The sequence below is a fragment of the Podarcis liolepis genome, assembly GCF_965112155.1.
Source record: "Podarcis liolepis genome assembly, chromosome: 7".
Taxonomy (NCBI): domain Eukaryota; kingdom Metazoa; phylum Chordata; class Lepidosauria; order Squamata; family Lacertidae; genus Podarcis; species Podarcis liolepis.
Genome location: NC_139561.1, coordinates 81,535,882 through 81,563,383, shown reverse-complemented (window position 1 = coordinate 81,563,383; position 27,502 = coordinate 81,535,882). Strand labels below are relative to the sequence as shown.

The 27,502-nt window shown below is 43.6% G+C and overlaps 1 protein-coding gene across 1 annotated transcript in view; it reads right to left on the bottom strand.

Annotated features, from left to right (window-relative positions):
• LOC310712511 (phospholipase A2 inhibitor NAI-like) overlaps positions 1-27,502 on the bottom strand; it is an 86,948-nt gene that overhangs the window by 55,318 nt on the left and 4,128 nt on the right. Inside the window, exons 3-4 of the mRNA XM_083515652.1 lie at positions 26,825-26,977; positions 25,180-25,268 (exon numbers count right to left, since the gene is read on the bottom strand). Of these exons, the coding sequence (XP_083371778.1) occupies positions 25,180-25,268; positions 26,825-26,977 (242 nt within the window). The remainder of the gene's footprint in view (positions 1-25,179; positions 25,269-26,824; positions 26,978-27,502) is intronic.

Here is a 27,502-nt window from a genome sequence, read left to right as displayed (position 1 = left end):
TTGATTGATTGAGCTTTGGTGGGGGTTGCGCAGCACATCTGCTGTGGCACTCCCCATTTTACCTCTAGTGGCGAAATAGGATATACCACTCTTGACAGCAAGGCAGCCCAAAGTCTGCCATTCTTCTCAGGTAGGAACTTTATCTTCCTTCCATTACTTTTTTCTCCCCATGTTACCTTAAGTGGAGAAATGGGATGCACCACCCAAAGTCGACTAATTATTGATTAAAATTTGACCTGAAAGTCTGGCCAGGGATTTCACCCCTGCCCACTGCCAAAGCTATCTCCCATCTCCAAGCACTATTATTTCCCCGAAGAAATGTTGCTTTTGGTAAAATGATACAACATACATGATTTGCCATATATATTTATTTTGGGCATGATTCAATGACCTCATTTGTGCATGAAAGTCAAATACAGCCTGTCTTTGAGGAGGAGCTTCTAGACTTCTAGAAAGAAAGCCTGGGAGTCCTCAGGCTGAGACCTCCCCTTCTTCAACCACTAGGCCGTCATAAATGGTGGTGTCTTCTGTGGCATCCTCGCCCATTGCTTCAGTGCACTCTGCTTGAATGATGTTAAATCCCAATGATCCAATATCAGTCTCCAGCAACCCATCCAGGTAGTCACACACACTAGGTGTTGCACAGCCTCGGACAGCGCCCAGGATGCTGCTTCCCCCTGTTGGGAAAAACACACACATATATTTTTCCAAAACCCACTCCCTGAAACAGAAGGGTAGTCAACTTTTCTCAGACCAAGAGCCTTTTTCCAGTCTGGGTGACCTTCTGGGAGGTCCACATGCCATTGGAAACATATGTAAAATTCACCTTTACACGGCAGGCTATTTTCTAGATACAGTCAAACCCCCCTCTCTGTTCTCCCTCCAGGTAACCAAGATTCAGGGGCAACAATCCAGCCAGGCCAAAGCATACAGGTAGGCTATGAAGTGGGGCTTGTCAGGGGTGTGGCCTAGGGAGAGGAGGTGTGGCTAAGGTGGATCCCAAAGGCCAGAGAGAGAGAGAGAGTCCTAGAGGAATGCCTTTGGCCCCTGGGCCTGTGGGTCTCAATCCTACCCCCCACCCCCCAATTTAAAGTGCAAATTTTAAGATGTAGTTTTATTTAACAAAATCTATGCTTACAGATGGGGCTGTAGCTGCACTCCATCATACAAGACTCACCAAAGTCCATGTTAGCCGCAAGATAGAAGCATTGATCCTCATCATTTCTGCAGCTGACCGTCTTATTGCTCTCACACTCATCTGAAAAGATGTTGATGCAACTCGGACACTTCAGCCCATTGGGCTCCCTTGTCTCGGTCTCAGGGACTGGAACACAATCACCACACCAACATTGCAATTAGTCAATGTATTTCTTTTGCAGATGCAAACCACAACTTGCTGTATGTGAGGGGTGGGAATTGTACTCCTTCCAAGATGGATGCCTACTACCTTCCAGCACTTCTGCAAGTGGAGTGCTTTAGCCATGCTGCATTCATCCAGGGCTACATTAAGGCATGGTGCAAGAGATTTCTGACTGGGGCCACATTCACAGCAAACATTTCAAGCACAGGGATATCACTTTAAGCAATTGGGCTTAGCACTGAGCACCACTGGGGGGCATTCTGAGAGACAAAATGGCAGCCACAGATGCACACAAACGATGATAAAATTCTACAAAATGGCCCTCTTCCTTAGAGTGGTAAAGAGAAAGAAAGCTCTTAGTAGTTTTATCCTTAAAAAACACTTCTGGGAAAACATGTGCTTAGTTTTGGTAAAATCATGATTTCACCTAAGAAAAAATACCAGCTAATAAGAGCTATTGTGTAGGGGTTTGTTTGCTAATCCATAGCTCTGTGAGGGGAATAGGGGTTTTCCAATTAACCCTCAGCACCCTTAAGAAACTACCACTCCCAGAATTCTTTGTCCTAGTGTTGTTATAGTGTTTACAATAAAAGCTTACACTAGGATGTTGGGAATGCTAAGGTGAACCACCAAAGAAGGAGGGGTGAGTGAAGATCTACATCAGGAACAAGGGAATGTGAACATCTAAATCAGGAACAAGGGTGGGAGGAGACCAGAGGTCAAATCTGTTCTTGAGCCACAACACTTGCTGGGTGACCTGGGGCCAGACACTGCCCCTTAGCCTGACTTATTTTACACGGGTGTTTGAGGCTAAAATGGTGAGCAGGAGAGCCAGACACGCCACCTTAATCTCTTTGAAGGAAAGAGTCGGGTTGTAAATATCAGAAGCTGCTGCAGGAGAGGGACTGTGAGTAACATCCTGTGAGGAATGTTTCTAGGACTAAGGTAGAACTGTGAAGCTTCCTTGTAATATTTGCTCATGAATGCTGCATGCTGTTCAAGTAATCTTGTTATTGATACATGGTTTTTGGTTTTGTTCTATCTGCAGTCTTTCTTTTAATATTCTATGTTGTTAAATAGTGCAAATATCCTCTTAGAAAGCACTGTTCTGTTGGCGAAGACAGGAGCCCATGTTGCGGATGTTTGTAGAAGGCCTGGCCAATCCAGAGGTATCACTCGCTGGCCTTCTCACTCGCTGGATCATCACCTTGTCATGGTGAGTGGGTTTGCACGCTATCAAAAATGATCTTGTGAAGCTCCTGTCAGAAGTCTCTAACGGTGATAATGAATGACTTTCAACCCCCCAAATAAAGCTCAAATAAATCGTCTTTCCTAGTGTCACCCTCAGGCACCTCCTGGAGTGACTGGCTGCCACCATTCCTCCTTGTCTAGCCAGTCCCTGACATCAGGACACTGCCAAAAACTTGTTTGTCTTTCTTTGACATCTCTCATTACTTGAGTTTTACAGGACCAGCTTTCTTGATGATGATACTTACTTTCAGGAGGTCTGCTGTTGCACATATCTGTATTGCAGCAGGTTGATGTGCTCTGGATGTACAGTGCTGAGCTTATGGAGACACTGGAATTGTGTTCCTCACACAACTCTGTATCGATGCAGGACTTGAGAAGCACTCTTGACCCCAAAAGTGCTATAAAAGAAAGAATTGGAATAGGAAATTACTAGACCTGGAGATAGGGCTGGTCCACCCATGAGGCAAGGATTGATGGTCACCTTATGTGGTGGCATCCAGAGGGGCAGGGGATCTGACCACCAAGAAAAGCATTGCCTGATGCTGCCTTTGAAGCTGTGGTGTGATCCTTGGAGTACAAGAATACTTGGCTAGTTAAGATGTATTCAAGTCTCCAGGGCCATATGAACTGCATCCAAGAGTATTAAAAGAACTGGCAGATGTGATCTCAGAACCACTGGCAGTCATCTTTGAGAATTCCTGGAGAACAGGCGAAGTCCCGGCAGACTGGAGGAGGGCAAATGTTGTCCCTATTTTCAAAAAGGGGGAAAGAGAGGACCCAAATAATTACCGCCCAGTCAGTCTGACATCAATACCAGGGAAGATTCTGGAGCAGATCATTAAGCAAACAGTCTGAGCACCTAGAAAGGAATGCTGTGATCACCAATAGTCAGCATGGATTTCTGAAAAATAAGTCATGTCAGACTAACCTGATCTCGTTTTTTGACAGAATTACAAGGCATTTGACAAGGTGCCCCATGATATTCTAGTAAAGAAGCTGGTAAAATGCGGTCTTGACTATGCTACCACTCAGTGGATTTGTAACTGGCTGGCTGACCAAACCCAAAGGGTGCTCATCAATGGTTCCTCTTCATCCTGGAGAAGAGTGACTAGTGGGGTGCGACAGGGTTCTGTCTTGGGCCCAGTCTTATTCAACATCTTTATCAACAACTTGGATGATGGACTCAAGGGCATCCTGATCAAATTTGCAGATGACACCAAACTGGGAGGGGTGGCTAACACCCCAGAGGACAGGATCACACTTCAAAACGACCTTGACAGATTAGAGAACTGGGCCAAAACAAACAAGATGAATTTTAACAGGGAGAAATGTAAAGTATTGCACTTGGGCAAAAAAAAAAAAAAAAATGAGAGGCACAAATACAAGATGGGTGACACCTGGCTTGAGAGCAGTACATGTGAAAAGGATCTAGCAGTCTTGGTTGACCAGAAACTTGACATGAGCCAACAGTGTGACGCGGCAGCTAAAAAAGCCAATGCAATTCTGGGCTGCATCAATAGGAGTATAGCATCTAGATCAAGGGAAGTAATAGTGCCACTGTATTCTGCTCTGGTCAGACCTCACCTGGAGTACTGTGTCCAGTTCTGGGCACCACAGTTCAAGAAGGACACTGACAAACTGGAACGTGTCCAGAGGAGGGCAACCAAAATGGTCAAAGGCCTGGAAACGATGCCTTATGAGGAACGGCTAAGGGAGCTGGGCATGTTTAGCCTGTAGAAGAGGAGGTTAAGGGGTGATATGATAGCCATGTTCAAATATATAAAAGGATGTCACATAGAGGAGGGAGAAAGGTTGTTTTCTGCTGCTCCAGAGAAGCGGACACGGAGCAATGGATCCAAACTACAAGAAAGAAGATTCCACCTAAACATTAGGAAGAACCTCCTGACAGTTAGAGCTGTTTGACAGTGGAATTTGCTGCCAAGGAGTGTGGTGGAGTCTCCTACTTTGGAGGTCTTTAAGCAGAGGCTTGACAACCATATGTCAGGAGTGCTCTGATGGTGTTTCCTGCTTGGCAGGGGGTTGGACTCGATGGCCCTTGTGGTCTCTTCCAACTCTATGATTCTATGATTCTCTTCTATGATTTTAAGATCTGCCACCTCCTCGCCAGTTCCTCTCCCCCATTTGAGCCACCCCATGTCCCTGTTGTTCATGACAGGGACCTTGGAGCTCCTTCCTTTTTCTTTTTTAATATAATGTTTATAAAAAATTTCTTTTTTCATTTATAACAACCAAATAAAATTTCTACATCACATATAGGTTTGCTCAAATTGAGTATTCACTTCCTCCCATCCCCCTCCCTGACTTCCATATGCAATCACTTTTATTTCGCATTTCTAAATCACCCTATTTACTTTATCTCCATACTTAAAAGACTTACTTCTAATATTTATAAACAGGTATCAAATCATAACCGAACAAAATATTTTAAATCAATCCTGCAAATGTTTTAAAATGTTTGCAATGTCTATTCATATATGGTACAAATTTACTCCAGTGCTTTTCAAACAGTTCGTCTTGCTGGTTTCAGATTTCCCCCATCGTAAGTTTAAAAGGTAAAGGGACCCCTGACCATTAGGTCCCGTTGTTACCAACTCTGGGGTTGAAACGCTCATCTCGCTTTATTGGCCGAGGGAGGCGGCGTACAGCTTCCAGGTCATGTGCCAGCCAGACTAAGCCACTTCTGGTGAACTAGAGTAGTGCACGGAAATGCCGTTTACCTTAACGCCAGAGCGGTACCTATTTATCTACTTGCACTTTGACGGGCTTTTGAACTGCCAGGTTGGCAGGAGAAGGGACCGAGCAATGGGAGCTCACCCCGTCGCGGGGATTCGAACCACTGACATTCTGATTGGAAAGTGGTTTAACCTGTGGTTTAACCCACAGCGCCACCTGCATCAAATACCACCTTGGAGCTCCTTTCTGAGGCCCCCTCCGCCTCTCTTGTGCCCATGTAGGCACACTGCCTCTTTCCTTGTGGGGTGGTCATTCGCAAAGCGCAGGCTACAAAGCCAGCCTACCTGTGCCTTGCAGGGCTGTCTGCACTGCCTGGCTGCCTTTGACTGGCAGAGTGGCTTCCGTCTTTCCTCCTGTGCTGAAAAAGCAGGCAGGTGGCAGCCAAGGCTGTCTCTGGCCGGAGCCTGCACTCCACCCAGGCTCTTGCAGCTGGGGAGGGGGAGCACTCTAACTGAGCCCCTGCCCCACTACTGGCTCATTTGGGGTTTCTGCAAAATTGCTTGGCTGAGGCGAGGGCAGCGGTGTGCTCTTACCCCAAGCAGTTTAAGGAGGGAGGGAGGGAGGAATAACCTTTATAAGCCTTGTCATGCAGCTTGTTTCTCCTACTGCCGGTATGAAGGACAGAACACGATGGTGATTTCACTCAGCGATATATCTTTCATGAAACTGCCATCCCTCCTGAGTCCCTCTGCCTCCAGCTCCAGGCTGCTGCTTGTTTTGTTTTTCCTCCGTGTGCTGGGTGCTGGAGGCAGAGGGACTCGGGATAGGCGAGGTTTCCCCCACCGATTTACTGCTGAGTGAAGCTGTCATCACGGTCTGCCCCTCATACCGGTCCTGGGGTGATATATCAATAAATCGCCCAGGCCGAATCTTCAGTCACCCTTTCTTCCGGGTCTGCAGGTTGGGGAAAATTTTATGGTTTGCCTCACGTATCCAATTGTCTTGAGCAGGGCCTGCTTGGAGCAGAAAGAGATTTCTCCAGTTTTATTCATTTATTTCTTGTATGTGAGTTAGGAATGGAGAACCTTTGGCTGTCCAGAGGTTTCTACCACCCTTCTCCTTATTGAATGGGACCAGTTCAGGAGGTTTCATGGGAAGGAATTCATCAATGAAATAAGTTTTCTGGCTGCTCATGTAACTGGACAGGGTGGATTAAAATCAATTATTTTTTTTAAAAAAATCAAAATAATCTGATTTTAAAATTTAAATCAGAATTTTTAAAATTTAAATTGGACTTTTAAAATTTAAATTGTATTTTTTTAAAAAAAATGCTTTTTGTGGAAAAATCTTTCTAAAGATAATTTTCTATTTAAGTTACATTATAGTCCAAAGGCTATCCTCATCAGGAAATAAGGATTTGTTTTAAGTTTTTCATGTGTGCTATAACTCCCTCCAATGTATTTCTTAAAAAATCATTTAACCACATCAGTTAACAAACATGGATACATATGCTATAATGTTATTGTTTTAGTTAAATAAATTGTTTAAATTGTTATTAATTAAATGATTATTTTTCCCTTCCAATAAAGTACAGCAGAAAAATTGTCCAAATATAAACAGTTAATTTATTAAACCTCACAAATATTTCATATTTATCTGTCAATGTATTTCTAATAGTATAACCAAATCAGTAATTTTTGATATGACTGTAAAAACTACTCTGAAAATTTATTATTCCAAAAACGAAACCTTCATCTCATTGTAAATATTAAGATTATACCAGCAAGAATGAGTCTTTCTGTAATAAATAAATAAATAAATTAAATCAAGTCTTACTGACTAGTAATTTAAATCATGATTGAAATCAAATCCACCCTGTAACTGGACCAATGAGAGTCGATGCTGGAGCTCATAAAGGGAGCATGTACTACAGGCAATTAGGTCAGTTTCTCTTGGTTTCTTATTTTAAGTTCATTTCTCCACATTTTCATATCAGTTTCCAACTCCCCCCCCCCCATCAACATTTAGTGTGAATGTTATTTTCACTCTTAGGCCCTATCTGCTGGGTCTTACTGATTTAAGCAGTCATGGTTTCCCCCATGGGGGTGGGGGGATGTTTGTTGACCATATTGGCTGTGAATCCTGGCGGACTAGCTCTCTGCCTTGCAGGTCATTTATCACTTGGCCTGGGAGATAGGAACCTGACAGACTCCAACTACAAAAGCTGTTGTAGGTTCTTATATGCGCACTTTACCTTAGTATGTGCGTTTGTCTATTGATTACATGGCTGGACAACTGAATTGCAAAAGTGGGAGAAGAGCAGATTCTGAAGGATGGCTTTGTTTTGCTCTGCCAATTGAGTAAACACACCTTTAAATATGAACTGACTTGAATTTCTTCCCTGCTACTACAGGCAATGCAGAACCTAGAACACTACTTTATGAAAAGTCATGTTCCGTGGCTTGTGGCTAAGATATGGCCTTCGAAAGTGAGTCAGGGGGTTTACGTTTTGGTGATGAAAGAGGTTGAAAGTTCTTCTCACTTACACAGTTTGCCAACTCCTAGGGCAGACAAGCAGGACTGGTCACTGGACTCGTCACACTCCTCAATGGTGGCATTTCTGCAATCTTTTCCTTGACTGAAACAAGACTCACATATCAGAGATGCCACTGCAGACAGGGGGAAAATGGGTTTAGAAAACATTAGTAACTGTAGGAGGAATAGGTCTGCGTCAAGGTACATGAACACAACACTTTCTGCTACAAACACCATTTTACGAGAGGCAGCAAAGGCCACTGACTTGTATAGCTTCAAAAGCGGACTAGATACATACATGGTTACCATCCTCAATTGATACATTTTTTCTGCAACATTGGAGGCACTATTTATCTGAATACTAGTTACTGGAAAGCGCAGAAAGTGAGCTGTTGCACTCAGATCTTTCTTAGGGGCTTGCCATAGGACCCATGGCAAGAACAAGAGGCTAGACTAGATGGATCATTGTTCAGCTACATAATGCTTTCTATATATGTTCCCTCTGTAGTTCTTAAACTCTGAATGGGGGTGGGCCTTGCATAGACCAGAGAATGATTGTCCAAGATGGCTCCTGCAGGCTGAGGGAGAGGACCAGTAGAGAAGGTGTGGGGAAACCTTTAACCCTCCCGACGTTGTTGTACTACAACTCCCATCAGCACCAGCAAACATGACAGACTCTGGTAAGCACATCTGGTACCCCTGGGATCTGACTCCACTCAGAGATTCGGGTGGTGTGTAACATCAGGAAACGTAAGGTTTGCATGGGGGCCCCGGGTAATTCCCCTCCAAAATATGAGAATTGTGCCTATACATTGTTTCCTCTCATAAATTTCTACAAATGTAAGAAACCTACTCTTTACTTTAAATATGAGCCAGGATTCTGGTTCATCGAAGAGTGAACTACTGCCTTTCTCGCTCCCCCAATGTACTTGGGGATGCCACACCTCTCTGTATGCATTTGGTTCAATAAAAATTGAATATTGGGAACAAAACAATATATCATAGAGGATCCTTTGTAATCTGGCCTTGTGCCTTATTCCTCTCCCTTTCAAAGGAACCACAAGTTCTGGTTCCTTCCTCATCCTGCTTTAATGGCTGACCCCCACCCCGCTTCGTTCCTTCCTGGAAACATGATGAAGAGCACAGCGGCTGTGGTTCTGCTCACCTGGAGGAAGCAGGGCCAAGAGGAGGCAGGAGATCAGGAGTGTCTTCATCATTGTAGAGTGCTGAAGAGACAGGAAGGAGTTTGAGAACAGCACTGGGCCAAGCAAGGAACTGATGCATGAAGAGGCTTAGTTGGAGCAATTTATAGAGGGTTGCAAGGAGTACTTTCCCAGCACCCAGGAACAATGGATTCAGGACAGTGTCACAAATTATTAGAATTCTAATTATGCTATACCATAATGTAAAGCACAATGTTGAAAACCAGTTAAACCTCTTCCCCCTTCCAATAACTCCAAGGACACGTCCCTCCTAATCTGTTCCAGCCTCAATTTCTCAACCCTGGATGTGGGGAAACGAGTCCCATCAGGTTACAGCACTGAAATTGGATTAGGTTTCTGGAAGCCAAGGCAGTTTCCCTGACAAAATGAACTTTTTTGAAAGGGGGACAAATGTCTGTCCACAGTTTCCTGTGTGGTACAGTAATAAAATGCACAGTGACCTGGATCCCCTCACTCCCATTAAATGCACTTGTTTGGGGTAAAGAATTGGTCCACTTGCTCTTTAAAATAAGTTGGTTAGAGTTAAGAGAGTCCCATGGACTGCAAAAAGATCAAACCTATCCATTCTGAAGAAATCAGCCCTGAGTGCTCACTGGAAGGACAGGTCCTGAAGCTGAGGCCCTGATACTTTGGCCACCTCATGAGAAGAGAAGACTCCCTGAAAAAGACCCTGATGCTGGGAAAGATTGAGGGCAGGAGAAGGGTACGACCGAAGACGAGATTGTTGGACAGTGTTCTTGAAGCTACCAGCATAAGTTTGACCAAACTACGGGAGGCAGTGGAAGACAGGAGTGCCTGGGGTGCTCTGGTCCAGGGGGTCATGAAGAGTCGGATATGATTAAAGAACAACAGAGTTAAGAGCAGGTGGGGGGGATTGTAGGTCTGTGTCCAGAGGAGATTGCAGATTTAAGGGACTATCTTTTACTGGGGTTGGATATGCGCAAGTACAGCTCCACGTCCTTTGCTTTGGTTTTTCTTGTGATGCTGATGAAACTCAAAGACATCGAGAATGATGTGGATTTGGCATTTGGACAATGAGAAATGGAGAGTGGCAGAACCACAGATGTCCTGGGAGAGTGTTATTACAATGTTATTGCAGTGCAATGTTATTACAGTGGTACCTCAGGTTACAGATGCTTCAGGTTACAGACTCTGCTAACACAGAAATAGTACCTCGGGTTAAGAACTTTGCTTCAGGATGAGAACAGAAATCAGGCGGCAGCAGCTCGGTGGCAGAGGGAGGCCCCATTAGCTAAAGTGGTACCTCAGGTTAAGAACAGTTTCTGGTTAAGAACGGACCTCCGGAATGAATTAAGTTCTTAACCAGAGGTACTACTGTATACTATATCCAATTGCTGACACAGCTTAATTAACACAACTTAACAGCATCTGCTATACTGTTTCACAGCTGTAAAACTAGGTCATGATATTTACTCTGGCCTTTAAAGAGGTACACATCTTGTAAAACAATAATGAACCTTAATATTTAAATAAACCATTCAGCACAAAGAGGTTGGCTCAAATGTATAAGAATGTACCTAATAAGTTTTGGAAATGTAAATATTGCAAGGGGTCATTCTGTCACATGGGGTGGACCTGCAAGGAGGGTAAGGTCTTTTTGGACATGTTATATAATGATTTTTTTAAAAAATCAAAAATCAGACTTACTTTTCCAAGCCAACCCCTTCTGGCTGGCAATATTGATCAGCAAAATTCCAAATCAAGGGATCTTTATGCTCACAGCTGGAAAGTTGTGAGAATGCCCTGAAGTAAGGTCTTAACCTGAGGTACCACTGTAATGTATATATTTGTGTAATATATAATGCTGCTATATAATTTACTGTAAGCTTAGATTCTTCACATTGTTTCTTCTAAGAATGGGACTCCCAGATGCTGGTAATCTGGGGGATGCTAGGGGTGGGGAGAGTGACATTGGGCTTATGTCCTCTTCCTTCACCATCTTCTTCTTCATATTATAAGAGGGAATTATTATAAGATGATGTACCGATGTTATTTCACTCTGAAGAGCTTAGATCGAATATATAAGAATGTATCAAAAAATGTTGGAAATGTAAGAATTGCATGGGGCCATTCTGTCACATGTGGTAGACCTGTAGGAAGGCTAAGGTTTTTGGGGGTATGATATATAATATGGGGAGGGGGGGAATCAAACTGACTTTTCCAAGAGTCCAGAACGCTTCTGGCAGGCGATATTGGTCAGCAAAATTCCAAACTCTGTTTATGTATGCAGCGACAGTGGCAAGGGATCTTTATGCTCAGAGGTGTAAAGTTGTGAGAATACCCTGAAAGGAAGAATGGATGGTGAAAGCCTTAGAATATGCAGAGATGGCAAAGGTAAAGCAGGAGAGGCTGCTAAAACTGAGGCTTTTCCCCACATAATGCATTGGATCTGAGGGGCAAGCAGAGGGCAAGGCCTCCCTGGGCGGCATGGAGGGGGGAGTGCAAAGAGTCTAGATTTCCCTTCCTATACGAATGCTGCCTATTCCCTTCCTATACCTCCTATACGAAACCCGCATTGAAAAAAAAAAAAAAGATGGCGCCGAGGTAAGACGCTCTTATCGGAGCTCAAAGAATTCTTTTAACTAAATGCCTTTGCTGCTGGCTCTCCTTCTTCCCTTGGATCTTATTTCCTTTCATTACCTCGCTGTGCTTTTGAACACCTTATTTTATCCTCCTCGGTGCCGGGACTTAATGAAGTTAATGAAGTCTTAATGAAGGCTCTCAGTCATTCCCTCCCGGGCATTAAGGCACTCCCTCCCAGTTTCTCGTTCACTCTTCGTGACAAACTTACTCCAAGGATCTTTAAGGACTTCTAGTGGGCTTTTAACCCTAAAAACTACAAATTCATAAAACCACAAATTTTTCCCACCACCTCAAACTTCGTGGACCCCCAAACATCCCAGTTGTTTTAACAAACCGAGAAGAAGGGGGGGGGATACCTTAAAGGAGTGCTCTAATTGGACCCAGTTTTAAAACTCCTCGCAGCAGCCCAGCCAGGACTGAACGAGAATTGAATGAGATTGCGACCTGAAAACTTTAGCACTTTAGCACTTTATCACTCTATTTAGAAGTCTGATCTCATTGATTTAAGAAGAATCTAGCAATGAGAAGAGCCAAAAGACTCAGGTGTCCTGATATAGAAACTGACGCAGAGCCCTCTGGCTTCAAACAGAGTAATCTAGATAATTACCTGCTACCTCAAAAACAGCACATATTCCCTCCTAAAACTTTCCCCAACTCTTTACATGGAAAGACAGCTGAAGAGATATCCTTAGAGATAAATGAGGACAAGGCTACTACTCCCATAATCGAGGCACAAGCACTAATTGGTAGAAAGGTGGAGCTGCTGGAGGAATGCTGCCTATTGACTGCTCAAACAGTTCAAAAAATCTTTGAACAATTACAAAACATCTCCAAGAAGCTGGATAACCCAGATGAAAGGAGGCAACTCACTCCCTTTTCGCCATCCTTAACAAGCCCTGGAGGTAAACAGAACAAATACAAATTTATACCTCTAAACCAGCCAAAAACCAGAGGAAGACCCCCTCACTCACTCAACCTGATATTGAGGCCATGTGAGATTGTTCTCCACATTTTTCCATATAGAGGGCCCCTACCTTACTGGAGTCATCCTTCTGGGCCAGACATCACCTAAATCTGCTCCTAGGCCTTGAGGGTGGAAGTATTGACTTAAAAGCAATCAAGAGGCTCACTAACGATGGATACTCCAAAAAAGTACTACTAAGATTTGGTAGTCATAGAATTCCAACCAAAATCTTAAGGGAAAAGGCTAATTTAGCCCAGAAAGGAATTATTCCGCGTCGACACTTCGAAGACATATCACTCAGTCCATTGATCGCATCTAAAAGACAAAATAAGATGAACAAGGCCATTCCACCAGAAGCCGACATCTGCCCTACTCCCGTGGAAGAACTCAGCAGATGGGAGAAACCGCAGCCAGCTACCCGGGAAATCACGCAAGAAAAATCCAAGCTCCCAAACCAAGCGACTGTAGCATCAAACAACAACCTCGCTTTTGACACAATAGACTGGACAGTCCCAGAAGAAGAAGATCTGCTGAGTAATTTTACCAAGTTACCAGATAAAGAACAAATAAATATACTCAGTAAATTGACGAAACTGCAGGCCAGATTGACCGAAATTCACCAACAAGGTCAACAAAATGCAGTAGAAACAATACACAATCAAACTTCACACTTACCAGCCTTCTCCCCAAAATGCATAGTCAAAAAGAGAGCTATTAATGGAACTTTTAAAAGTATAGATGCAGAGTTTCAAATCCAGCCTCCTTTAAAATATGAAATGGCAAGGAAAAACTCCAGTAAAGAGACCACAAATTCCTGGCTGAGATATCAAATACTAGCTCCAAACGAAATAGGTACCCTTTATTTAAGTACTACAAAGGATTCTAACATTGCCGAACAAAAGATGACCTCCAACAGACCTGGCACACTGAGCTCAACACCAAATGAGGCCAAAGAAATGGAAGTAGAGACTGAAAACAGTCCTACTGTCCATAACAGTCCACCAACCACAGAAATCTCTCAGGAACAAGGAACAGTTAAGGAAGAAAATCAAGAAAGGGAGGAAATTTTAATTCCCCGTACTCTAAAAAAGAATCAAAAAGATCCACCATTACCCTCCCCACCGAAAGCAGCGACAAATGGCTGTATTTGCACAAGACAAAATCCCTCGCTGGACTCAATAACAGAACTAGAATGACTAAATGCTGTCAATCAGCCACCAACTCAAAAACGGATTCTACGCTTACTGTCCTGGAATATTGCAGGGTGGGGAAACAAAGGCGGAGACCCAGACCTAATGAACTTCTTTAAAGATTTTGAATTAATACTTTTACAAGAAACATGGTTAACTAGAGATATTAAAATTAATGGATTCACCTCCTATACGAAACCCGCATTGAAAACAAATACGAAGGGCCGGCCGAAAGCTGGGTTCTGTTGTATGATCAAAGACAACCTAGGGTTTGAAATCAAGCACCTAGGAAAATGCTTACCACTTGCACAAGCTCTACTTTTAACACAAAAAGACGAAACTTTGCTACTTGTAAATGTCTATATCCCCCCAACCAAAAACAACAGCAGCAGTGAAAATTGGTCACAACTAACCTCCTACATAGAAAATTTGACCGATAAATACCCAAATGCCTCACTGATAATAGCAGGTGATTTTAATGCTAGAGTGGGAATCAACAATGAACAACTATGTAGTAAACTAAATTGGAACACTGATAATGATATCGCACATGCCCTGAAAATAGGACGTTCCTCCAGAGATAGGGTTGTAAACAACGAAGGCTTACGCCTACTTGAATTGTGTAACAACTTTAATTTGCAGATTGTGAACGGTTCAACAAAAGGCGATAGAAGCGGGGAGTTTACATACTTCTCCCCCCGAGGATGCAGTGTCATCGACTATATTCTTGTTCCTTATAATATTATAAATTCGATCATGGACCTCAAAATTGGAACGCGTACTGAAAGCGACCATCAGCCATTATCGTTGTCTATTAATTTAAAGGACGAAACCAAAATAACCAAGTATAATATCATAGAACCTTCTCAATACAAACAAATGACTCAATTAAAATGGTCCCAGGAAATGAGTGCAGCAGTGGGGCAAAAGCTTACAGCCAACCTGAGAAAACAAGTACTATCCAATTTAAAGACCACTAATCCCTACAGTGATATTCCGAAAATCTATAATGAAATTTTTCAAATGTTTGTAGAACTTAGTACTCCACTTAAAGTTTGGATACTTAAACATAGCGCCAGCCCCTGGTTTGACGATGAATGTTTCCAGCTAAAAAGAAAACTGCGCCAAACATTTAAAAATAATCGCACTAAACTAGAGCCCTCTTATCTTGATGAAAAAAGAAAATATCATTACATTCTGGCCGAAAAGAAACAGAAATATGCAACCCAAAAATGGCTACAATTATTCGACTCAATTCAGAGTAAAAACAACAAAGCGTTCTGGAATCTAGTGTACGGAGGATTGAAAGCCGAAAATCAATTAACCCAATCACCAATTGCAGAAACCAAATGGTCCCAATACTTTACATCTGTCTTTAACAATCTACATAGTGAACCTAAAGGAAATGAGACCACTAAAAATAAAATCAATGAACTCCAGGAGTGGCCAAGGGTAGAAGAAGTGGAAATTAGAGAGATAGTTAAAAATTTCAAATCGGGGAAATCTCCTGGGCCAGACGGTCTACCAATAGAATTATTCAAGACCTATATAGATTGGTGGGCAGAACCCTTAGCTCAATTGTTTACTCTCATAGACAAAGATGGGATCATACCTGAGATATGGTTAAGATCAATAATTATCCCAATCTTTAAAAATGGTGACCCAAAAGAACCAAGGAATTATAGACTGATAAGCTTATTATCAGTGATAGGGAAAATCTACGCTAAGCACCTTTTATCTAAACTCCTTACCTGGATGAAAAACCTAAATTTACCAGGGAAAGAACAAATAGGTTTCTCCAAAGGTTGCTCTACATTAGACCACTGCCTTATACTTATGCATTTGGTTGAAAAATATAGATCCCAAAGGCAATCTAAGATATATGCTGCTTTTGTAGATTTTCGTGGTGCATTCGACTCAATTGACCGCCCAAAGCTGTGGAGGAAACTTGCAGAATTAAAAATTGATCAGCGCTTATTGACTTTAATACAAAATCTATACTCTTCCAATGTCTGTCAAGTCAAACTTAACACCAAAGGTCACCTTTCATCAGACATCCCAAACTCGAAAGGGGTAAAACAAGGGTGTATTCTTTCCCCCTTTCTATTTAATTTATTTTTATCAGACTTGCCAGATCACCTTCAAAAAATAGAATCACATGCCCCTAAACTTAATCAGAAACCAGTTCCTCTCTTATTATACGCAGACGATGCAGTCCTACTATCATTAACGAGTTTGGGTCTGAAACGTCTTATATCTTCTCTGATCCTTTACTGCGAATGTAATAAACTCTCTATAAATTATGAGAAGACAAAAATTTTGGTCTTCTCGAATGGTTGGAAACTAGAGAAATGGAAAATAAGAGGGCAAGAAATCCAACATGTAAAAATCTATAGGTATCTGGGAATCTTATTCCAGAGCAATTTAGGGTGGGCAAATCATCGCACAAACGCCATAAAACAGGCAAAGTGCACTTCATCAGCAGTTGCCCATTTTTATTATCAGAAAGGTAATCAATTTATTCCTGCGGCTAACCAGATATTTCAAACAAAAGTGCAAGCCCAGATACTCTATGGAATCCCGCTATGGGTCCAAGCATATAACAGTGATTTAAAAAAGATTCACTCCAGCTTTCTGAGACGTATTCTTGGACTCCCAGCTGTGATCAAATATGAAACAATGTGTGCAGAAATAGGCATACACACAATGGAATACTGGGCCTGGTCCACCTCAATAAAGTACTGGTTACGCTGCCATTTTTGTTGCTCCCCATCAAGCCTGCTCGCTGATTTGCTCAAAGACTCCTATAAATCAAGATGGTATCAGTACCTCGAAAAAAAGATTGAATCTTTAGGCATCGAGCTGGAGCCCCTGTACAATTCTAATGAGCAATACATTTTCCATAATATCCTAACTAGACTAAAGGATGTCGAGAGACAAAATATTATGGCAGCTGTAAACAAAATTTGCTCCCCCATATTCTATGATTTAAATATCTTAGATAGCAGAGCCAATTACGTCACTAAATTAATAATCCCAGCCCAACGTAGGGCTTTTATGCTGGCCCGGTTGAATGTTTTTCCCTCAGCACTTGTCTGGGGAAGATATCAAAACATCCCTAGAAACAAAAGATTCTGCAGATGCTCTATGAATGTCCCGGACACTGTAGAGCATATTCTCTTTCATTGCCCATTGTACAGTACGCTCCGTCAACGCGTGCTGTCCCCTCTTTTGGGTGGTCTGGAACCCCAACAAGGTGAATGTGTGGGATTCTGCCTATCCGATGTTGACCAAAGGGTAACGGCGGGGGTAGCTGAGTTTTTGGTAGCAGCCCTCCAAGGAGCAGGTTAACAAGGAAAACCACTGATTCTATATGTATATATATATATATGTATGTAGCCAACTGCTGCCTTTTTATATATATTTCAAGGCTCTTACATGTTATTTTCTCTTTTATGGTTTTATTTGCATAATGCCTAATAAAGGTTTGATTTCAATTTCAGATTTCCCTTCTACCCCAAAAATCTTGTATGTTTGTGTCCAATGTTGCCACTTTCTAAAATTTATTTATTGGTGCATGCTTTTCTCTCGTAAATGTACCAAACATGAAATAAAATAAAACTGGGATAATGGGGTATTCTCAGGTCAGTGAAGGATGTACGTGCTGTGTCCTGTTCGTGATGTGGCTGTGGAACTTGCCATTCTTTTGATAGAAAATGCTGTGTGGGGGCATGGGGTGGGGGACAAAAATGGGGGGGGGTCAGTTGTGGGGAGTGAGAAATGTCCATGTTTTCATCTGAGGAATGTTGGAGGGTATGCAGTGGCTCTTGAACATCAATATGAAGCTGTTGGGAAGAGTCAACTGGAGTTTTGGCGTGAAACTCTGGATTCGTGCTTGGATGCCATGGTGCATGACAGCCAACAAACTGAGCTTGAACCATGAAAAACTGGAGGCCTTATGAATGAGTGATTCCTGGGTCTTGGAGATAGGTCAATTGCTTGGGAGCCTGGACACAGGGGTTCATGCACTGGTAACTTCAAGACTTGATTGTGGCAGCATGCAGTCTTTGTATCAGGTCCAGAAGCTGCAGCTAGGGCATAACATAACAGCCAGAGTGCTCATAGCAGCAGGCTACTGTCTACGTGTCACTCTGTTGCTGAGACAGTGGCACTGGTTGCCAATTTGCTGCCACGTCACATTCAAGGTGCTTATGTTTATTTCCACTGATCCCTGAGCAATGTGAGCCAAAAGTGCCTTGTGGAGTGCACAAACCCCTATGCTACACCTGAAGCACTGAGATCCTTTGGCTGGGGCAATTCTTGTAGCTCCCTACACACCTGAGGTTTAGTCAGCTTTCAATTCACAGGAAGCCTTTAGTGCAACAGGAGAGAGAAAAGCTTTTATTCCTTTCTCACAGTACTGGAATTTGTGGGCAGCCAATGACAGTTAATGTTGGAAGCTTTGAGAAAGATGGAAGAAAGTACAGTGGTACCTCTGGTTACGAATGGGATCTGTTCCGTAGGCCTGGCCGTATCCTGAAATATTCGTAACCTGACGCGCCTGTTCTCCTTATGTGTGCAGCGCCATGGAGCACTTCTGTGCATTCGTGAGGTGCGTGGAGCACTTCTGCGTGAGCTCGAGTGGCAAACCCACTTCCTGGTTTACTACATCCTCAACCCAAAAGTTACGTTACCCAAAGGTAACGTAACCCGAGGGTCCACTGTACTGTTTGAAATAGCATATGGTTAAACTCTGGAATTTGCTCTCAGGAAGTAAAAATGGGCAGCAACGTGGATGTGTTTGATTGAGGATTAGAAGAAACTGATGGAGGATAAGGCTATCAATGGCTACTAACCAATTTGGCCATGTTCTTCCTCAAGTGTTGGAGACTGTATTCCTGTGAATGTCAGTTGGTGGGAATCACAAGCGGGGGGACAGGATGGGACCAACTTTTGTGTTGCTGTCCAGTCCTGCTTTGAGGCTTTGCACAGGCATCTTGCTGGCCATTGGGACAACAGAGTTCTGGAACAGCTGGACTGGTTCAGCAGGCTGATGCAAGCTGTGCCAGTTGAAGCTTGTGAGAAATCTAACATTAGCCCAAATTTTGATTGCCTCAAAGTGGTGCTCACCCAGTGTACCTGCTGAAGACGAGGGGATTCGCAATGTACCTGCTGAAGAAACATGGTTTCACAATTTCTTTCTAAAATCACCAAGCTGTTCATTTGGCTGAGTAAGGGAAGCCAAAGGAGAGAGAAAATCGGGAAACTATGGAGGCCTTGAGTAATCTATACCAGGAGTGGGGAACCGCTGACCTGGGGGCCAAATGCAGCCACTGCATGTCCCTCTACAGGGCCTAGGAGAGGGGGGTGCAGGTAGTACATCGTTCTTTGGGATAACAAGGGGGACATCAGAAAATGTTTGGCTATATTGTGTGAAGACTAGCATTTATATTTTTGTAAGACTACATAGAATGCCACGAGGCCTCTTCCTCCGTCTGCTTCCTCATCTGCTAACATGCCCCTGCCTACTTCTCCCCATGGATCTAGAGACGTGGTGCTGAAGTCCTGGTGAAAGATAGCGTGACTGGGCATGGTGAGAGGTGAATGAGAAGGCGGACTTTCCTTGCCTCTCCTGCAGGTGATGTGCTCCGCCTTCTGAGGGGACTGCCACCCGCCTGTGAAGTGTGGGATATTTACCATGCAACCAAACCAACAATGCATGTTTGCTAGATAGGCAAATGACAGGAGCTGAAGCCCTGTGAGTTTCTTCCTGTAAGTTTCCAAGAATGAACTCTCACTGTTATGTACTGAGTTGAGTATTATCCAAAATAAAGCAGTCTGATTGGTCCTAGAACAATAGGAACCAGAATGCAGCAGTCTGTTTGGTCCGCAAGAGCCACCCAATCCAGCTCCAGGTGGAAGTGAATCCGCAACCTGATTGGCCTACAGGTGAATCCCAGAATTAGCCAATCACGTGGGGCCCATTGTGTAAATAATGTATATAAAGCAGACAGTTGGGGGGAACTTCCAGTCCTCGCTACTATGAGTTCAGGATGAGGTAGTGGTGGAGAAGGCAGGAACCCCTGGACCTTTGTGGCCCAGGACCCAGTGTATGCAAAGAATTTGCAGGCAGGCCCGGCATGGGTACCCGCCACAGTCACCAGGGTCACTGGCCCCGTGTTGTACGAGGTGCTAACAGGGGGGGGGCAATGCTGGCACTGCCACTGCAACCAGCTATGGCGACGATTCCCGGGAGAAAACCAGGAGGAGGACAGGTCAGAGGGGTCCCAAGGGAACAGTGGGACAGTGAGGCCCTTAGAGCAGGAGGGGCTGCAGGGAAGGCAGAATCAGTAAATACAGAGAGGACCCGTGAGGCCGAAAGGACACTGGAACCAGAGCCATGACTGAGCAAGCCGGTTGCACCAGACCAAATGTCCGCATCACAGCCAGCATCCTCGGAACACGAGCCAGAACCCAAACCCCTGACCAGGGAACACCCTAGGCTGCAATGCATACATAGGTGGCTAGCATACGTTGAGGACTATGAATGCAACCTCCCGGGCAGGACTGGAACTTAGAGGGGAGGGGTGTTATGTACTGAGTTGAATAGGATCAAAAATAAAGCAGTCTGATTGGTCCTTGAACAATAGGATTCAGAATGCAGCAGTCTGATTGGTCCACAGGAGCCACCCAATCCAGCTCCAGGTGGTAGTGAATCCACAACCTGATAGGCCGCCTACAGGTGAATACCGGAATAAGCCAATCATGTGGGGCCCATTGTGTAAATAATGTATATAAAGCAGACAGTTGGGGGAACTTCCAGTCCTCGCTACTATGAGCTGAATAAAGGGCATGAAATCCACACTCGACTCCAAGTATATTTCACCCACTGTGCCCCATTTTGTTGAGGGTTTGGGCACTTTGCTCTCTCATCATTCTTCCAGCAATGTAGAACCATCAGTTTGTCTGAGCTCCAAAGCTCATACTCCATCATAAGCTTGACCAAAGTATGTCTTTGTAACTGGATCACCATTTCAAGCCCCTCTGGACAAAGCTGCTGTATTGGTAGAATCAGCTGCATCTGATACATAAATCATCAGATGCATCTGATTCTACCATGGTAGGCTCTTCTCATTGCCACTATACTTGGGATTATATTAAGAATAGTCAAACCTGGGCAAATGGTACTACCTATCGAACTCGGAATACCTTGCCCTGTGCACCTCCTTTTATTCATGCATGGAAAATGGTGTGGAACATAACTGTGACAGCAAAAGGCAATCTAACATACTGCACTGTGAACTCTATACCCCTTTTGATATTTTGCCTTATGCACTCCACGTACCAAAAACCTCAGACCTGATGGTTGTGGTGGATATGTGGAGAATGGGCATACAAGCAACTCCCTTCCAAATGGAGTGGGAATTGTTTCCTGGGATGGGTATTACCACCAATGTGGATTATGCCCACTAGTTCGGCCAAGCGTACACGAAGAAACACTGATATTTCTCATATAGCAGGAGGAAGTACCCAAAGTTGGAGTGATACTGATGATTGGCCACCAGAGCGCATTATAGCCTATTATGATCCTGCCTCCTGGAATCCTGATGAGCTCATACAAGGGTCACGGGATCCTATTTATAATCTAAACAGAATAATTCGATTGCAAGCAGTAGTGGAACTTGTAACCAATGCAACGGCCCAGAGTTTGAGACTTATTGCACAACAGTTGGATGAAAGTAGAGCCGCCATTTTGCAGCTGAAAATGGGAATGGATTATGTACTTGCCAGGCAGGGAGGCCTATGTGGAGTCTTGAACTTGGCAGGGAATGCCTGTTGCTTTAACATTTCTGATAATGGTGAGGCAATCCGTGTGTTGGCCACAAAGATGGAGAGTATAGCACATGTCCCAGTACAAATATGGGACGGATGGGATATGGGATGGCTCACCAATTGGTTACCTAATGTTGCAGGACTCAAAGGGACACTATTGTCTTGCTTGTTTTTCTTGACGGTAGTAGTAATGGTTTTATGTATGGTGCCATGTATCATTTCATGTTTTAGAAGTACAATTAGCAAGATGATTTCAAATGAAACTTTACCTCATATCATGGCCCTATACAGAGCTTTACCTCAGGAATATGATGAAGGTCAAGCTATCAAGGACACTTGGGATGAAGGTCCTTGAGCTTGAAAGGGGGGAATGAGGCATCTGATGAAGACCAGCATTTTTAAAATGAGCTTAAAAAATATATTTGTAAATGTTTTGTATCTCTCATGCCAGGCAGAAACCAGCTGAATACTCTGGCAGCTGTTTATCTTCCTGTTTAAGGGCCCCACTGATCTATAAGCAGCGCTTCAGGGTTGTAAAAGGAAATTACAGGCTGGGATCAAAAGGTCACACTGACCATACAAATTACACAATACAATCAAGCTGCAAAAACACAATTAAGAGTTGGTAAATAGTAAGAATTATTGTGCCTCCCATTAAACTTGAGCCACATTTTGATAAGGTTAAAAGGGCAAGAGCTAATAGAAACAGCAGCTGGCTAAGGAAAGAGGCTTCTCTCTGAAGCTGCTTTGAAGCTTCAGAGAACTTAGAGAACTTAGCTTTTACTAAATTCCTTTTTACTAAGTTCCTTTCCTTCTAAAAATCTATCTATGTTATGTATGAAATATATTGGCTTAAATGTAATTATGCAAAGGATTTAGAAAGTAAGAAATGTTAGATTCTTATGTTAGATTCTTATTTCATAGATGGTGTGTGAGAAGGTGAACCCAAGATCTCTTTAAGATAAAAATTAAAAACCATGCACCATCTGCTTTAGCCATCTGTTTTGCAGTGAATAGGGCAGCAGGGGCCAAAGGTTATCTGGTAATTAAGGTGCCTGGTCGAGGTAAATGTGAGATATATGGCTACTTGTCTGCCATTTATGGATAGAAGGAAATATAGCTCTTTGTCTCCCATAAAAGGTAATAGGAAACGGGTGTATCTTTTATGATTGGTTCTAGCAAACAGCCAATAGGAATTTCAACCAGGCTGATTGGACAGAGGCAGCCAAAGGAGGAGCAAGGGGGCTGGGCTGAGGGAATATAAGTGCTGGCCATCAGGGCTGGAGTGGGCAGAGCTTTGGTATCCATATACCAGTGTGTCTCTCATTTATTTGTCTGACAAATAAATTATTAATTTCTCTATTGCTGCGTTGAATATTTCATTCCAGCTAAGCGTTAACCACAAGCAGGGTGCTACAGTATCTGTTACTATTCAACAAGTATTCTGAATGAGTATATGTTATCTTTACCTTTTTCAAGCAAGAATCTGTGTGATTATTGTTTTAAGGGGGGGGGGAGGAAAGACTTTTTAAGCAGCAAAGGGATACACTCTGCTGAACTTACAAACATGAGGAAGGGAGGATAATATCTAATAAATACAACTTTTCCAAGCATCAATACACATCTCTACTTGAAGGGCAGCAGGTGATGGCATGACGTGATGTCATGCCATCATGTTGTGCTTCTGTGTGTGGGGCACCCACATACTGGGGCTCAGGTTGGTGCCTCTGGTCACAGGTGTCTCCTCCTCCTCCTCCTGCAACAGGCTACTTCCCTTCTGCTCCACCCCCCAAAAAACCCCAGGAAGGGCATGAAAAAGGTAGAGGTGAGATCAGCTGCACACAGTCTCAGTCAAGGGAAAAGCCCTGGATAGGAGACTTAGACAGATGCGAGGTGTTTGGGGATCTTTCGTCTTGGTAACCGATTTCATGGAGTAAAACCCATGGGAAATGAGCTGTTCATTAGGCCTGGCACTCTGTGAAAATTGTGTTTTTACTAAGAAAGAGTTAACTCAAACTTTTGTGGAACCAGGAGAAACCCGAGTCCCCCTAAAAAATGGAGGCAAAGCTTGCTGGCTCTCTTTAACTGTGAGACCAAATTGTCTGCCTCAACATTCAGTCTGAACTGTTACATGACTGAAATGTGTCCCAGTATAGGACTGTGATTGATTAATCTCTCCCAGGAATTTCAAAATGAGACTTTAAAACGTATCTGAATTTGTACAAGAGGGACAGGCCACAACAAACGTCAAAGTAAATACCTTAGAATATTTACATGGTTTTGCAGAAGAGAATATGCTGTACTCATTGAGTGATTGAGCTTTGGTGGGGGTTGCGCAGCACATCTGCTGTGGCACTCCCCATTTTACCTCTAGTGGCGAAATAGGATATACCACTCTTGACAGCAAGGCAGCCCAAAGTCTGCCATTCTTCTCAGGTAGGGACTTTATCTTCCTTCCCTTTCTTTTTTCTCCCCATGTTACCTTAAGTGGAGAAATGGGATGCACCACCCAAAGTCGACTAATTATTGATTAAAATTTGACCTGAAAGTCTGGCCAGGGATTTCACCCCTGCTCGCTGCCAAAGCTATCTCCCATCTCCAAGCACTATTATTTCCCCCAAGAAATGTTGCTTTTGGTAAAATGATACAGCATACGTGATTTGCCATATATATTTATTTTGGAAATGATTCAATGACCTCATTTGTGCATGAAAAAAGTCAACTACAGCCTGTCTATGAGGAGGAGCTTCTAGACTTCTAGAAAGAAAGCCTGGGAGTCCTCAGGCTGAGACCTCCCCTTCTTCAACCCCTAGGTCTTCTGTGGCATCCTCGTCCGCTGCTTCAGTGCACTCTGCTTGAATGATGTCAAATCCCAATGATCCAATATCAGTCTCCAGCAACCCATCCAGGTAGTCACACACACTAGCTGTTGCACAGCCTCGGACAGCGCCCAGGATGCTGCTTCCCCCTGTTGGGAAAAACACAGATATATTTTTGGAATCCAAAACCCACTCCCTGAAACAGAAGGGTAGGCAACTTTTCTCAGACCAAGAGCCTTTTTCCAGTCTGGGTGACCTTCTGGGAGGTCCACATGCCAATGGAAACAGAAGTAAAATTCACCTTTACACGGCAGGCTATTTTCTAGATACAGTCAACCCCCCCTCTCTGTTCTCCCTCCAGGTAACCAAGATTCAGGGGCAACAATCCAGCCAGGCCAAAGCATACAGGTAGGCTATGAAGTGGGGCTTGTCAGGGGTGTGGCCTAGGGAGAGGAGGTGTGGCTAAGGTGGATCCCAAAGGCCAGAGAGAGAGAGAGAGTCCTAGAGGAATGCCTTTGGCCCCTGGGCCTGTGGGTCTCCATCCTGCCCCCCTCCAATTTAAAGTGCAAATTTTAAGATGTAGTTTTATTTAACAAAATCTATGCTTACAGATGGGGCCGTAGCTGAACTCCATCATACAAGACTCACCAAAGTCCATGCTAGCCGCAAGATAGAAGCATTGATCCTCATCATTTCTGCAGCTGACCGTCTTATTGCTCTCACACTTGTCTGAAAAGATGTTGATGCAACTCGGGCACTTCAGCCCATTGGGCTCCCTTGTCTCGGTCTCAGGCACTGGAAAACAATCACCACACCAACATTGCAATTAGTCAATGTATTTCTTTTGAAGATGCAAACCACAACTTGCTGTATGTGAGGGGTGGGAATTGCGCTTCCCCTTCCAAGATGGATGTGTACCACCTTCTAGCACTTCTGCAAGTGGCGTGCTTCAGCCATGCTCCATTCATCCAGGGCTACATTAAGGCATGGTGCAAGAGATTTCTGACAGGGGCCACATTCACAGCATACATTTCAAGCACAGGGATACCACTTTAAGCAATTGGGCTTAGCACTGAGCACCACTCAGTGTGAAAGGCGGGATATCAAATCCAAACTCTTCTTCTTCTTCCCGGGGGGGGGGGCATTCTGAGAGACAAAATGGTAGCCACGGATGGACACAAATGATGATAAAATTCTACAAAATGGCCCTCTTCCTTAGAGTGGTAAAGAGAAAGAAAGCTCTTAGTAGTTTTATCCTTAAAAATCACTTCTGGGAAAACATGTGCTTAGTTTTGGGAGCTAATAAGAACTATCGTGTGGGGTTTGTTTGTTAATCCATAGCTCTGTGAGGGGAATCGGGGTTTTCCAATTAACCCTCAGCACCCTTAAGAAACTACCACTCCCAGAAATCTTTGTCCTAGTGTTGTTATAGTGTTTACAATAAAAGCTTACACAAGGGTGTTGGGAATGCTAAGGAGAACCACCAAGGAAGGAGGGGTGAATGAAGATCTACATCAGGAACAAGGGATTGTGAACATCTAAATCAGGAACAAGGGTGGGAGGAGACCAGAGTTCAAATCTGTTCTTGAGCCACAACACTTGCTGGGTGACCTGGGGCCAGATACTGCCCCTTAGCCTGACTTATTTCACACAGGTGTTTGAGGCTAAAATGGTGAGCAGGAGAGCCAGACACGCCACCTTAAGCTCTTTGAAGGAAAGAGTAGGGTTGTAAATATCAGAAGCTGCTGCAGAAGAGGGACTGTGAGTAACAACATGTGAGGAATGTTTCTAGGACTAAGGTAGAACTGTGAAGCTTCCTTGTAATATTTGCTCATGAATGCTGCATGCTGTTCAAGTAATCTTGTTATTGATACATGGTTTTTGGTTTTGTTCTATCTGCAGTCTTTCTTTTACTATTCTATGTTGTTAAATAATGCAAATATCCTCTTGGAAAGCACTGTTCTGTTGGCGAAGATAGGAGCCCATGTTGCGGATGTTTGTAGAAGGCCTGGCCAATCCAGAGGTATCACTCGCTGGCCTTCTCACTCGCTGGATCATCACATTGTCATGGTGAGTGGGTTTGCACGCTATCAATAATGATCTTGTGAAGCTCCTGTCAGAAGTCTCTTAATGGTGATAATGAATGACTTTCAACCCCCCAAATAAAGCTCAAATAAATCATCTTTCCTAGTGTCACCCTCAGGCACCTCCTGGAGTGACTGGCTGCCACCATTCCTCCTTGTCTAGCCAGTCCCTGACATCAGGACACTGCCAAAAACTTGTTTGTCTTTCTTTGACATCTCTCATTACTTGAGTTTTACAGGACCAGCTTTCCTGATGATGATACTTACTTTCAGGAGGTCCGCTGTTGCACATATCTGTATTGCAGCAGGTTGACTTGCTCTGGATGTACAGTGCTGAGCTTATGGAGACACTGGCATAGTTTTCCTCACACAACTCTGTATCGATGCAGGACTTGAGAACCACTCTTGACCCCAAAAGTGCTATAAAAGAAAGAATTGGAATAGGAAACTACTAGACCTGGAGATAGGGCTGGTCCACCCATGTGGCAAGGATTGATGATCACCTTATGTGGCAGGATCCAGAGGGGCAGGGGATCTGACCACCAAGAAAAGCTTCGCCTGATGCTGCTGCCTTTGAAGCTGTGGTGTGATCCTTGGAGGCAAGATCTGCCACCTCCTCGCCAGTTCCTCTCCCCCAGCTGAGCCACCCCATGTCCCTGTTGTTCATGACAGGGACCTTGGAGCTCCTTCCTTTTTCTTTTTTAATATAATGTTTATTAAAATTTCTTTTTTCATTTATAACAACCAAATAAAGTTTCTACATCACATATAGGTTTGCTCAAATTGAGCATTCACTTCCTCACATCCCCCTTCCTGACTTCCATATGCAGTCACTTTTATTTTGCATTTCTAAATCACCCTATTTACTTTATCTCCATACTTAAAAGACTTACTTCTAATATTTGTAAACAGGTATCAAATCATAACCAAGCAAAATATTTTAAA